This window comes from Oryza sativa, chromosome 5 (assembly GCF_034140825.1).
Source record: "Oryza sativa Japonica Group chromosome 5, ASM3414082v1".
Classification (NCBI taxonomy): domain Eukaryota; kingdom Viridiplantae; phylum Streptophyta; class Magnoliopsida; order Poales; family Poaceae; genus Oryza; species Oryza sativa.
Genome location: NC_089039.1, coordinates 28,227,842 through 28,241,773, shown reverse-complemented (window position 1 = coordinate 28,241,773; position 13,932 = coordinate 28,227,842). Strand labels below are relative to the sequence as shown.

The following is a 13,932-nucleotide window of genomic DNA, read 5'->3' as shown; positions in this document are numbered from 1 at the left end:
CTGATGGGGATATATGACTTAGGAGACTGAGCTTTCATGGCGCCGAGAAAGACTTTGCAGCTCGAGAGGTCGTGATTCTTTGTCTTGTGAATAGGACAATAGACATCCCGAGTTGGAGAAGTACGCTGAATTCCACGTTCTTTGCAGGCGCGAATTTCAGCACGGACGTTAAGGAAAACCCAGCAATCTTGCAGGGTGTGTTTCTTGGTTTTGTGGATAGGACACCAAGACCTTGTGGCTTCGGAAGTCATCTTTGTCGGCTCGTGGTTCATGTCGGAAGGACAAGGTTTGGCCGTATCAGAATCCTTCTTGAGCTTGGATGTCGTCGATATTCTGTTCTCCGTCTCGACGGGAGGATTTTTCGACATGGAATCGCCTTGGTTCGTAGCCACTGCGTTCTCGTCTACGGTCATTGGAGGACTGGTTGAGATCGGCGTCGTGGTGTAAACCGGGAAGACGATTTCGCCGACTTGAGTCCATACCAGCATTGTTGAAGCAGGGAGTACTTGGCTGAGGCTGGTGCTGACGTTGTTGTCGACGAAGTTGGATGACATAGTAGTAGAACCTTGAGTACCAAGGACCCCTACCTGGCGCGCCACTGTTGACGGGTGATACCCGTAGACCGGATATAGAGGGTATTGGAGTACGTTGGTACAAGGATCTACGTAGTACGACATCAAGCAAACAAAAGACAAGAATTATACTGGTTCAGGCCCCTTGATAGGTAATAGCCCTAATCCAGTTGATATGGGATTATATGGTAGAAAACAAAGGTTACAAAGAGAACAAGGGAACTTGTCGGATCCGGCGAGATTGTAGTCGAGTTGATTCGACTAGCTCTCGATGACTTGGCTCCTCGTAAGCTCCGGCTTCGTAGGCTGTGGAGGTTGTGTTGGCTCTGAGATTCGATGTCTAAACCCCCCCGGGGGCCTCTTTTATATAGCAGATGTGGAGGTCTCCTCATAGAACTCGGAGGTATCAGACCCTATACGATACGTCAACGACCCAGTTCTGTCCGAGTAGGATTCTTTTCATCTATAGATTCCGTGAAAGGTTTCCTTAGAATATACAGGAAATATCCGCATGCGCGTGGGTATGCCATATCGATATGTAACGTATATCGAAGGGCAAAGGGTATATCTAACCCGTAACCCTGACAGATTCGTCTTGCAAATTAGCTAAGAGGTTCTCCAAGTAGTTTTATACATAAACTTTATTAAATACTCTTAAATGATAAGAATTTTCAGGGAGCCCCTTAGATCCAAACGAGCCATGAGATATATATACGTCACTCTAGCATTATAGCCCATCATTTAACATATACTTATGCTTATAAAAAATAATTTACGCATAAAACTTGTACGAAATGATGATGCTAGTAGTTCTAAACTCAAATCTCGCCTTCGCCTTGTCGTCGGCAGATCAGATCAGGCTTCCGGGCGGCGTCAGCTGCTGCATGCCTGACAACTGCCACCGTACCTCACCGGGATGTATAGCCCTTGGTGTTCGTGAGCCACGTTGTCCCAACGCGCTCGACCACGCACGCATGGATTCGTGTACTGCACACACAAACACACGTACACGTCAAGTCTCTTGCGTCACCGGCCGAACCGATTGGACAAGAAAGCTTCTTCTCTGCTGAACACGGCCATTCCATGCCTATCGATGCATCGCTCCGCGAGAGGGCAAGACCGGCGGCGGCAGCTTAGCCAACCCTGTTCAGAATTTAGGCCCATCCATTACCGGGGATATTATTATGGGCCGATATTTGGGCCTTCAGGAGCAAGTGTTAAGTGGGCTCGGTTTGGCAGGGGCCCAATGAGAGATAGCTAATGTGAGCCTTTCCTTTTCTATGGGCCAGCTTAGAGAGGCGTGTGGCCCGCTTTTTTAAGTGTAGCCCAAAACTCAACTTTATCCCTCTCTCTTTTTAAGTGTATGCAGGCGTGTAATTTAATGTTATAAAATTTAGTCATATGGCGAAACGATGTTAGTCATTAATAGCCTAAGAGACGCCATATAACGATACATAAACACGTGCTATTGTTAGAGCAGGTACAATAGCAAGCTATAAGCCAGCTGCAAACATATTTTAAGAAGATGAATAAGGAGAGAGAAGAGCAGCGGGCTACAGATTTGTAGCCAGCTGTAACACGGACTCCAAGACACAGTGTGTGTATGGCAGGTGGGACCAGATATTAATAGTGTAGTATTTAACTATTATATGAATGAGCTATTAGATTGGCTATAGATGAATTGGAGCTAGTAGTTGGCTATACTATTAAACTTGCTCTTAACAAAATTCAGCTGAAACCTACATTTTCGGAGCTCTGATTAAAGACACTCATTCCCAATCAATATAGTACTCCCTCCGTATTTTAATGTATGATGTCGTTGACTTTTTAATCAACGTTTGACCATTCGTCTTATTCAAATTTTTTGTGTAAATATAAAAATATTTATATCATGCTTAAAGAACATTTGATGATTAATCAAGTCACAGTAAAATAAATGATAATAACATAAATTTTTTAAATAAAACAAATGGTCAAACATTGGTTAAAAAGTCAACGGAGTCATACATTAAAATACGGAGGGAGTAGTACCTAGTCTCTAAGAGTGCAAGTATAACCAAATAAAACTAGTATATTAGACATACTCCCTCCATCCCAAAATGTTTGACACCGTTGACTTTTTTAAAAATGATTGACCGTTCGTCTTATTAAAAAAATTAAGTAATTATTAATTCTTTTTCTATCATTTGATTTATTGTTAAATATACTTTTATATATACATATAGTTTTACATATTTTATAAAAGTTTTTGAATAAGACGAACGGTTAAACATGTTTAAAAAAATTAATGGTGTCAAATATTTAGTGTAGGAGGGAGTATATTCTAACATTTGGTGCCCATTCAGCTGGAACAAAAAGAAAATGCAGTTTGAGAGTAGGATGTAAATTCTGTCCTAAGATGTCCAACGTATTAACTTGTACGTACATAGACTAAGCTGAACGAAAATTGTATTATTATTTTCCGGGGGCATAAATTGATAAGCATATAACCTCCACCACTTAATTTATCCACAGGAATGGCTACACGAGAGCATGCTCAATTTCAAATGCACTTAAATTCTTCTACGAACGTAAAATCCAACGGATACCGAACCAAACTACTCTCAAAAGCGCACAACGTTAACCTGCCCAGAGAGAGATCCGTAGAAAATTAATTTGGTTCATTACTAGGATCACATGTATGGGCAAGACCGAGGTAGCCACCACCGATTACTTTATCACCGGCACGGCACAAACAAGAACCGGAAGCTCAAGCCCGGATCCAGAGCTGGTAGTAGTAGGTAGGTAGGTTCCATGTGAGGCAAAGCCGGATCAGATGCTCTGTTCCTCCCATCCGCTGTATAGTACCTGAAAATACTTTATACGCCGCTCTGCTCAGCTCCTCCACTGCGTACACGAAAAATCAGCTTGATCAATTACTTCTGTGACAGATTCCATTCCCAGATGTTCATCTCCAATATATGGGTATGCCAAAAATCTGAGTATATGTTTTCAATGTACTGAACGGATTTCTATCCAAATTCGTAACAATATGATAGAATGTGTCACATTTCATATTAAGTTTATTTTCTATGGAATTGGAGTGTTTTGGTTCTTTTTTCTCTTTGGTTTTTGCAAGTACAAAGAGATGGGTGGTGATTGTGCAAACACAGTGTAGTACTACTAGGCAGTATCGATCGTCGTTTGGTGCGGTGTCGCTTCTGGCAGCGAAAACGATCGCTTGCGTTTGCATTGCACCCAGTAGATCTTCTTCGCCACGAGACGGACAGCGAAACATCGCTGGAATGCATGCAACAATTGCTGAGATCTACTGTGTCATCTACTACTGTGCATTGCACCGATCGACGTGCTGCTCAGGCTGCTGCCACTACCAACCTCTCTCGTGTTTTGGATCTGGCAGCAGTAGCGGCAGCGGCCACCCACACCTACTCGTACTTTTTCTAAGCATCAGTGGATGTCGTTATTGTGAGCCGTGACACATGCCCCAGATCCAGATCGAAAATTTTGAAATGATTCATGCGGTAGAATCCAATGGGAAAAAAAAAGTACACTCTAGTAAGTATATCACATAAATTACAAATACAAATCAACAAGAAATTTTATAACCCCAAAAAAAATAAGAGAAAGAATAAAGCCGATGGACATACAGAGCAGCACAACAATATCGGTACACGGTTCAATCGATCTCGATCAATTCGGATTCGGATTCGGTTCACCACTCCAGTTCAGTCATCGTGCATACGGCATGCATGGGCGATGCATTTGTTCGTCGTCGTCGTCGTCTCCTTAGCTTAGAGGGCGGCGAGAATGGCGCCGGCCAAGACACCGGCGGCGGCGACGACCCACCTGGAGACGGCGGTGGCGGGCGCGGCGGCCTTCTTGGTGGTGTCGTCGGCGGAGGCGTCGTCGGCGACGGGCGGCTCGGCGATCCCGGCGGACTTCTTGTGCTTCTTGGTCTTGGACTTGGACGGCGCGGGCGCCGGCGCCGGCGCGGGCGTGGGCGGCTTGGGGCCGAACAGCTCGTAGGGGAGCGGCACCTTGTCGACGGAGTAGACGGCGAGGGGGAAGTCCTTGCTGACGACGGTGGAGAGCAGCGCCCAGTTGACGCCGGTGGAGATGTTGACGTTGTTGTTCGACGGCTTGATCTTGTACTTGTACGGGCCGTCGGCGCCGGACGCCTGCGTGTTCACGGGGCCGCCGAGGGTGGTGAGCATGGCGAGGCTGTAGAACCGCGGGAGCACGCAGTAGAGCATCAGCTGGATCTGGTCCTGCGACGACAGCGAGTTGAGCGTGCCCGGCTTGAGCGCCGCGAACGCGGCGTCCGTGGGCGCGAACATGGTCAGCCCGTTGTAGCTGTCCATCAGCTGGCTGTTGATCTGGGTGTCCACCCGGCTCTCGTGGAGGAGCCGGAGGAAGGTGGTGTACTTGCCGGACTTCTCCAGCACTGCCGTCACGTTCGTCGGCGCGGGGCCGTCGGCCGCCGCCGCCGCGGGGCCGGGCGACGCCGGCGTGGCCTTCGTCGGCGTGGCGGCCTTCGGCTTCTGCGACGCCGCCAGCACCGCCGCCGTGGCGAGCAGCGCGGCGAGGAGGAGGAGGCGGGAGGACGCCATTGGTGGGTGGGTGGGTGTGGTGGCGAGGAATCGGACGAACGGTGGTGGAGGCGGCGATCTGAGAGCTGGGAGCAGTGCGTGTTTAATAGACTTATAGTGTGGTTGGTGGCGAGGGAGAGTGTGTGTGTGAGCGAGTGTGAGTGAGCGATCAAGGTGAGGTGGTGAGCTGGACGTGGGCCTGGAACAGCAAAGGCAGCGAGGCTCATTTCATAATCATAGCCAACTTTTCTTTTCTTCTCTTCTCTTTTTCTTTTTTTAGTTTATTGCGTGAGCTTAGATGTGATTTGCGAGCTACCTGAACCCAAGTGAAGCCAGCAAATGCTACAACATTTTCATTCCATTGCACATTTGCAGGTTTATTTCACATTCTTCACTAGATATCAATACTATGGCATGTAGCATAGTGGTTACATGGCATGTAGCATAGTGGTTACAGTACCCTGAGTAGCACTCCAAGATCTTGAATTCAAATCTTTATAGAAGCGAATTTTAGATTGGATTATTTAAAAGCTAAGTTCTTAATTTAAAAAGGCCAGGTAAAAAAATACCCTTTTCTCTTAAAAAAATCAATACGACAGAGATTGGAGATTCTTCTATTTCATTGAATACAGTGAAATACAGGACAAAGTAAAGCCATTTTTGTTCATGCCAACATCCATGTGGTTGCCTCCTCGTAAATTTGCGAATATATAAGCTCGTAGTGGATGTCTCTTTGTGCTAAAAACTCTTTGATTCCTTGCATTCTAAATTTCACACATGACTTGTTATATTTTATTGAATACAGTTATATACAGGACAAAATAAAAAAATACGTCCATAAAGTAGGCCATTTTTTCCATGCCAACATCCATGTGGTTGCCTCCTTAATTTTGCGAATATATAGGCTCGTAGCGGATGTCTCTTTGTGCTAAAAACTCTTTGATTCCTTTCGATCTAAATTTCACACACGACCAGAACAAAAATTTCACTGGATGATTGCACACCAGTTTGCATTCCCCTGCACTACGAGATTTTTTTTTTTTTTTTGCAGTGTGTATGCATTTGGCGGCCGTGGTAAGTAGTCTCGGCCGGGGAGGCACCTCTCGAGGGCGATGTTTTAACTGCCAGAAACTTGATCGAATATCTTCTTTGATGTACAAAACCAACTGTATCAAAGTACCCAAGATGCCTACAATTTGATATTATTATTAGGTGTGACCTGTACTACATACAAATGAATGATATGATCAGTCTCAACATTTTGTCGTCTGTTCATCTTGTATATTCAGGAAATGTGCATTCCAGTTAGGTTGGGCCACAAACCATGCATGCATGCATGCATTCATTCAGTTCATATATGTACATGTTGGCCCCATGATTATATACATTATCACTGCAATTTTCAACATCAGAGAGCAAAGAATCTATCACTAGAATTTTATATGTATGCTAATCATGCAGTGTCATATATACAAAACTGGAAGAAGTTTGCCACCGACAGTATAGTTGTAGTTCTACTGCAAGCTGGCCGTCCCTGTCGAAATATTGATCGTTTGACAGTGCCTCCGCAACGTTTCTGACGTGCGAGACTTGCAATATGAAACTACTCCACTTCAACTTCCAGGAGAGAGTTGAACCATACATAATTAATCAAATCAAATAATCAATGCAACTGTGCTGATTTTTTTTATATGTATCAGTAGCGGTTCAACCGATGAGAACATGATGGGTGTAGTGTATACTGTCACTGTGCCGTTGATCAATGGAGTTCTCATACAAATAAGACAGTATGCAGCTAGCTAGCAGTTTAATATCTGATCACCAGAATCTGTTCCACATTAAAGCAAACTTAATCCTGTTTAAGATAGCTTCTGGTTTGTAACTTCTCCTATAAAATCATCCTAGAATCCATGAAAGAACTATGTAAGACAAGTTGAAAGAACTATATAAGTAGCTAGCTAGCTAGTAAGAACTATATAATTCTTACTAGCTACTCTATATGTTCTAAAATGTAAATATTTTTAGAAATAGTGTAAGTTAACCATTTTTTATTTTGACTATTAATGGTAAAAATATAAAAAGATCAATAACTCTTTTTATTTAAAACATCTTACTTTAAAAGATATTGTTAGTGAAAATAACATCTAAAAATTGTGTCGAAGTTAAAAAAAACACTTACTTCCTCCGTTTCACAATGTAAGACTTTCTAGCATTACTCATATTCATATACGTATAGATTCATTAACATCTATATAAATATGGGTATGCTAGAAAATCTTTCATTATAAAACACAGGGAGTGTATTTTAGAATGGGGGAAGTAGTTGCCATTTGGCACCAGCTGTTTATCAGAACCTCTACCTCCTTGTACACACCCGGGCATTCACGCAGTTGCAGCAGAAGTACTATACTTTTCTTGGCCTTATTGCCGAATCTTGTAGATACATACGTGAACCCGGTCAATCACCAGCATGCAGACGATCAGAAAGAAGGAAGAGATATTGGCGACTGCGACGGCGCAGCGGCTCGGAAGCGACACCCGATCCATCCATCCATCCATCCATCCGGCCGCGTCGATTAATTTGGTGAGTATTTTTAGCTTCTTCTCCGACTCCGGTGCTCCATTGGTCCATTGGTAGATGAGGCGTTCTACAAATGATTTTTTAAGGAACACGACGAGTGTTTAAGAAGGTATCACCAGCTAAGCTAGATGCGTTTTCCTTCACTTTTTAAGCACGTAAAACATCTGATGCTAGATAGATAGATCTTGATGGCGCGAGAGATGCGAGAATAAAATAATTTGCATTGTTGTCGGATGGACAGGCGAGCACCCATACGTCGCCACTTGAACTAAAAACCAAATTGAATTTCCAGCTAGCTAGCCAAGGGGAAGCTTCAATTTCCAGACCAGGAACAGCGAGAGATCGAGAAATTGACTGCTCACCGGAACATGCTTGTGCTTGGCACCAAATCCGTTTGTCTTTTCTTAATCGCATTCCATGCAAAAAAATCACGAAATAAACGAGCCAGACATAGGACCTGTTTAGAGGAGTTTAAGATTCAAAGAAGTTGATAACCAGTTTCTGAGAATTTAGAAAAGCCCAGCTTCTGGTTTCTAGTTCATTTTCTTGATTCTACAACTACAGCTTCTTAGAACCTGAATCAAAAGCTAGACTGTTTTAGGAGATTCTAAAAAAAGCTGCAGCAACTAAAAACTCCTCTAAACAGGGCCGTAGTGATACATATATCCAGCTTGGCCCAGTTTGCACTAGATTGATAGAGTTGAGAGCCTTGAGGCCTTGCTAAATTCGTTTGGCCCAATGGGCCCATGATAATCTTGGGCTGGTTAAGGATGATCAGGTCCAAATGCAGCCCATTTTGGCCCAAATGCAACATGCCATTTTTATTGGTAAGCTTGGACCGCTAAAAATGCTTGTTCGATCTAGTCACCTACTCTGGTAAAATATTACAGATCGAAGATCTACGTAGATTTTTTACGAAAATGTACAGAAAAACATTTCGACTGCATTTCGTCATCCACTCTTCAAAACCACTGGATAAATTTGTTCAATCACAAGGAGAGAGAGAAGAATAAGGAGAGGAAGAGGAGTAGTTTAAGTTGCAGCAAGAACTACTCTTGAAATGCATCATGCACTCAGCCAGTAGTAGCCTCTGATCTCATATGCACCGACACGAATTTCTCATCTTACAAGAGGCAAGCGGCGGCCAGCAAGGCAGCCACGCCCCACCCGGCGGCCCTGGCGGCGGCGGGGGCGGCGCCGGCAGGGTGGTCGGCGGAGCCAGCGGGCGCCTCCGCGGACGCGCTGGTGTCCCCCTTGGCCGGCTTCTTGCTGGGCGCCGGCGGCGGGGACGGCGGCGGCTTGGGGCCGAACAGCGCGTACGGGAGGAGCACCTTGTCGACGGAGTAAACGGCGAGCGGCTGGTCGGCGCGCAGCGCGGTGCCGAGCGTGGTGTCGACGACGCCGGTGGAGACGTTGACCTGGTTGGTGGAGGTGGCGGTGATGTTGAGCGTGTAGGGACCGTCGCCGCCGGACGCCTGGGTGCGCACCGGGTTGCTCGCCGTGTCGAAGGCGTCCATGGAGTAGAACTTGGGGACGATGTGCGCCTGCACCAGCGACACCTGGTCCTGCGCCGACAGGGAGTTGAGCGTGCCGGGCTTGAGGCTGCTGAACGCGCCGTCGGTGGGGGCGAACACGGTGAAGCCGGTGGACGTGCCGTTCAGCTGGCTGTTCAGCTGCGTGTCCTGCTGCGTGCTCTTCATCAGCCGGATGAACGTCGTGTACGACCCGCCCTTCTCCAGGATCGCCGTCACGTTCAGCGCCGCCGCCGCCGCCCCCTTCGGCGCCGGCGCCGCCGCCTGCCCCATCGCCGCCGGCACCGCCGCCAGCGCCAGGCACACAGCCGCCGCCGCCACCAAGAACCTCCTCGCCACCATCGCCATTGCTCTCAGCTCAGCTCTGTTCTCACTAGTGTGAAGTAGTTAGCTAAGACAGATCAACGGCAAACGAGATGCCGTTATTTATATCCCAAGATCGAGCTGCATTTGTAGCTGTCGGCATGTGCGAGCCGACGTGGATGGATGAACAGTCTGTCATTAGTGTTGACCAAATGATGATTTGACTGACGAGACGAGATGATAGTAGTGGTCAGGAGCATAGATCAGGAAGGGAATCAATCGCAAATTTTCAGTACTGTTTTTGGTATTTGTTTTCTCCTCCAAGGTGCAGCAGATTTCAAGATGCAGATCGGCTTAGTTAGCATGACAGATCAAACCACTCGAGTTTTGAACTCAATTTTTTTCAGATGTATCGCACATGGGATGCTTCTCTGCCCCCATGGGAGCGAATTCGATGAGCTTTCCTGGGCAAATTCAACTGCACGCACGCCACGCATGCAGCTCACTGAATTCGCTCGGTCGGCAATTGGACAGAGCTCGCACAGGAAAGTCTGCGGTTTTTTGCACAGATCAACGGTTCGCAGCTCACATGATCCATCAGAAAACACATCAACTTGCAAATCAGTGTGTTACTGTAGGATAAGCAGCAAATGCGTTTTTATCTACTGCTAATTGTCAGTCATCTGTCTGCAGAGCAACGGTTAACTGCAGAGGTTTCAGGAGCCATGCATTTCAGAGTTTCAGACATTCAGGCTTGCACGATTCGAAATCGACAACTAGCACAATTCTGAGATGAGCTCAATTCTAGATTTCAGACAAACTTCCAGCTCCAACGGCAGCTAGCATCATCTACCGACACAAAACGGGGATGGTCACTCTAATGGTTGGTCCTTGTCAGCATCCGTTCGTACGCTTCGCAGCGAGCACGACGACGAGATGATGCGCCATGATTGATTGAGCAGGTAATTTTCAGGAACAGCATACAACTGTATGTATATGTACTCGCTCATCATCATGGAGAGCTGGACACTGAAGAGAAAGACAGGAGTTCGTTTGAGCCAACCGTTCCAGCTACGGGAATAATTCTTGTGATTTTTATTATATTGCCCATTTGCGACGGAGAGAATCTCTCCAGCGAATTGAAATTTGGACGATATGATCATATGAGTGTGTGCTATTGAGCCCATGCGCACTTCAGAATAAAGCCAGGTGCTAGGGGTGTTCTTCAGCTTTCTTTTTTCGATAATGGTTCTTCAGCTTTCTAGTTCACAGCAGCACACAGCTTTTCTTAAAATGAAATGCACTAAGATGATGGAAAAATGAGTAATACATCTCCGGCCTCTGTACTTAGTGCCATGCTAGTATTTCCGATGTGTAACGCGCAAGATGCAAAACTATGTTAAAGTTTGTCGCATGGCAAATTCTATTTTCCAAAAAAACAAAAAACAAAAAGAAATTTTATAGTATTTAAGAGATACTAACCTTTTATGGTGTTTGCATTCAAAAAGAGTAAAGATCCAACACTCCATAATAAAATGTACTATGGTATTTGAGTATTGGCATAGGCACTCAGGTACCAAGTAAAAAGATAAATTTGCTAGTAGAGAGGAAAGGAAAGAGTTGTCCGCAAATTCAGATCGGTACCGTGTCGGTACCAGTTAAGTTGTTTGTGTGGTACTAGTATTAAAGTTCTCATTTACGTGGTTTTCTATAGATTTACATTTTGATCCCAAGAACATGGTAGAACTCTTCCCATTAATTCTCCATTACATTATTTGCATAGTTATTTTGAGATTTATATTTTGTTCCCAAGAACATTAAAATATAACTCAAGGGTTACGCCGATTTAAGTTTTACATTCATGGAAAACATAAACTGTAGAGAAAATATACCTAATGATTGCATCCATCTGAACATGCTATGTCAGATTAACCAACAAGATATTAGAGCTTCTCTCTCTCAACCATGTCTCCTTACATGTTCGCCTATTCAAACCCTAGAAGAAAAACATAGGAGATCTCATTTTAGTTCCTTATACGAAGGAATTTATTAACTATGTAAATAACGAATCAATTGTGTAAATAGTATAGGAGCAGAGTAGATCTTATCTGATGCGATTGCGCCTAGCCGTCAATTGGTCCATCTTGAACCCTCAACTATGCTGATATTTCTCCCTTTGTCCTCTTCTAGTGGACCAATTCAAACCCTAGAACAAGAACTAAGCCAAAGGGTCGAAGAAAGGAGGCGTCGATCTCTTTTTTTTTTCCGATGTAGAACTGCAGATCGATCGATGCATTAAATTGTTCGAAAGATTTACTTTGTTTTCTACCTAACAATACTGGTGATTGGATCCAGGTATTCGATTCACTCAAAATGCTCATCGTTTAGTAGTTGATTACTCCATTGCTATTAGTTATGAAAATTTTATTCCATACTTGCCCCTCTTTTAATCCTCTTAATCAATGGTTCACATTGTTTCACCTCTCAATATCTCTAAGTACCTTGCAAACACTGTAAAAGGTCTCTAAAATTTGGTATCTCTTAGTACCGGAGGTATTGAGAGGTAATGTAAAATTTAGTATCTCCTAGTCCGAAAATACCGAGAGGTATCAAATTTTTACACGAAAAATATAGTACATACCAGTATCTCCTTATGAACTGGAAAATCACTAAAAAAATTCAAAGGCACAGTAGTAGTACTATTAAGAAAAACACTTGTGTTTGTAGGATGGTTTGGTGCTCCAATGCAGCCACAAAATCAACGCGATGTTCTACTGGGTTAATGGGATTCTGTACTGTACATGGGTGACCACTGTGCACAAATCCAATCTTCCATTCTTTAGTCTCTGAGAGTATCATCATGTGGGCTTCATTTCTTCTAAGATTGTAAGATCTCTCCTTGACCTGCGTAAACTAACTCGAATCGATCACTGCGGTTTTTCTCCTAAGGATTCGTCGTGGCAGCATCAGGGCGACGATGATCACGCATCTCTGCGCTGATGAAATTCTGCTTTCTGAAGTCTGAACCTACACGAGTAAAAGAATTGGATTCAGTCAGAAGCAGCCGTTGATTATGCGACTTGTTGCAGATTGCAATAGCATACGACAAGAGCTGAGACTGAGAGTAGCCGTTGCCTTCAGAATACAGAAACGGTAGCGTGATTTGCAGTGAAATTTACGTGGGTAATTAGGCCGGTATTGTTTACAATTAATTAAAAAATTCGTTGCAGTTTCATTTGATGTTCTGTAGGTTAGGTTAGTTGACCGGACCCCACTCAATTTGGGCTCTTTGCTGGCTGGCATTCAGAATTTCATATGACAAGTTGCACTAAATACAGAATTGCCGTTCTGATTAAATTAAGAGGATCTTTGCAAGAAAGTTCTAGAATCAATTGATTTCTTTTCTCGACAGTTCAAACTTCACTGAGAAATGTTAATTGATCACACTAATTTCTTTTTCTTTTCTCTTATCAGTTACACTGTAAACTAATAAATTATGTATACTGAACTAAGTATGAGCATCTTGTATGACCTGAAGTCAATATCCGTGGGTTTATTTTTCGAATGCGTGAAGCGGCAGCAATTTTCATCGCCCCCATGGCTTCTGTCTGTTCTTCAATGCTTGCCATGCAATTGGAGTATACTGATTACATCTACATCGACAAGTGGTTCGTCCACATGCTGGAGGGCTCTGAATTCCTAGCCATGGACGCCCGCTTGCTGCATAGGAAGGTTGGGATCCATATGCTTGTCCAGCCTGCAGGCAAGATGCAGTCGCAGGTGGCCACATGAATGACATGTCAGTTCAGAACGTTCAGATCCAAGGCTTTAGGTCAGGCAGGCAGAACTGCTGAATTTTATTATGGCACATGATGAATTGCTGCGTATTGCCTTGCTAATGCCTGGTTCAAATTGAAATCGGTATCACCTTATGAAATTTACTCCAAGTCACCAAGTGTAGCCCCACAAATCTACTAGAACTCGTTCAAACTTCAAACTGGGTTAAATTACCATCAAATATTCTGAGCTTGTTATACAAGAGAGCATCTCGGTTTGGCTAGGTTTGCCCCACTGGATTGAGGATTGCTTGAATTGACCATCAGATTTGTCGATGTTTTTGTCATCTCGAATTGCAACAGAGTTATAGGTGCGGAATCCTGTTGCTACTACAGTTTGATTAGTGCCAAGGATCAAACATTTTCCTACTGGCCAAAATTCGATAATTTTTACGGTGCAGTTGATATAACTTCTTGCCAATGCCAACTTCACATGATTTCGCTCACTAGTAGTTTGTAAGTGAATTGAAGATCACAACGATTTACGGTTAATTATTATTTCAGTGGTAGACGACGTAT

The 13,932-nt window shown here is 44.3% G+C and overlaps 2 protein-coding genes across 2 annotated transcripts; both read right to left on the bottom strand.

The window, feature by feature from the left end:
- Window positions 1-4,104: 4,104 nt before the first annotated feature.
- On the bottom strand, window positions 4,105-5,328 carry LOC4339617 (fasciclin-like arabinogalactan protein 13). Its single transcript, XM_015781918.3, has one exon. The coding sequence runs from the start codon at window positions 5,180-5,182 to the stop codon at window positions 4,364-4,366; it is 819 nt and encodes a 272-aa protein (XP_015637404.1). The 5' UTR covers window positions 5,183-5,328; the 3' UTR covers window positions 4,105-4,363.
- Window positions 5,329-8,665: 3,337 nt separating this feature from the next.
- On the bottom strand, window positions 8,666-9,672 carry LOC9272120 (fasciclin-like arabinogalactan protein 13). The gene has a single exon (XM_015782576.3). The coding sequence runs from the start codon at window positions 9,620-9,622 to the stop codon at window positions 8,867-8,869; it is 756 nt and encodes a 251-aa protein (XP_015638062.1). The 5' UTR covers window positions 9,623-9,672; the 3' UTR covers window positions 8,666-8,866.
- Between the last annotated feature and the right edge of the window lie 4,260 nt (window positions 9,673-13,932).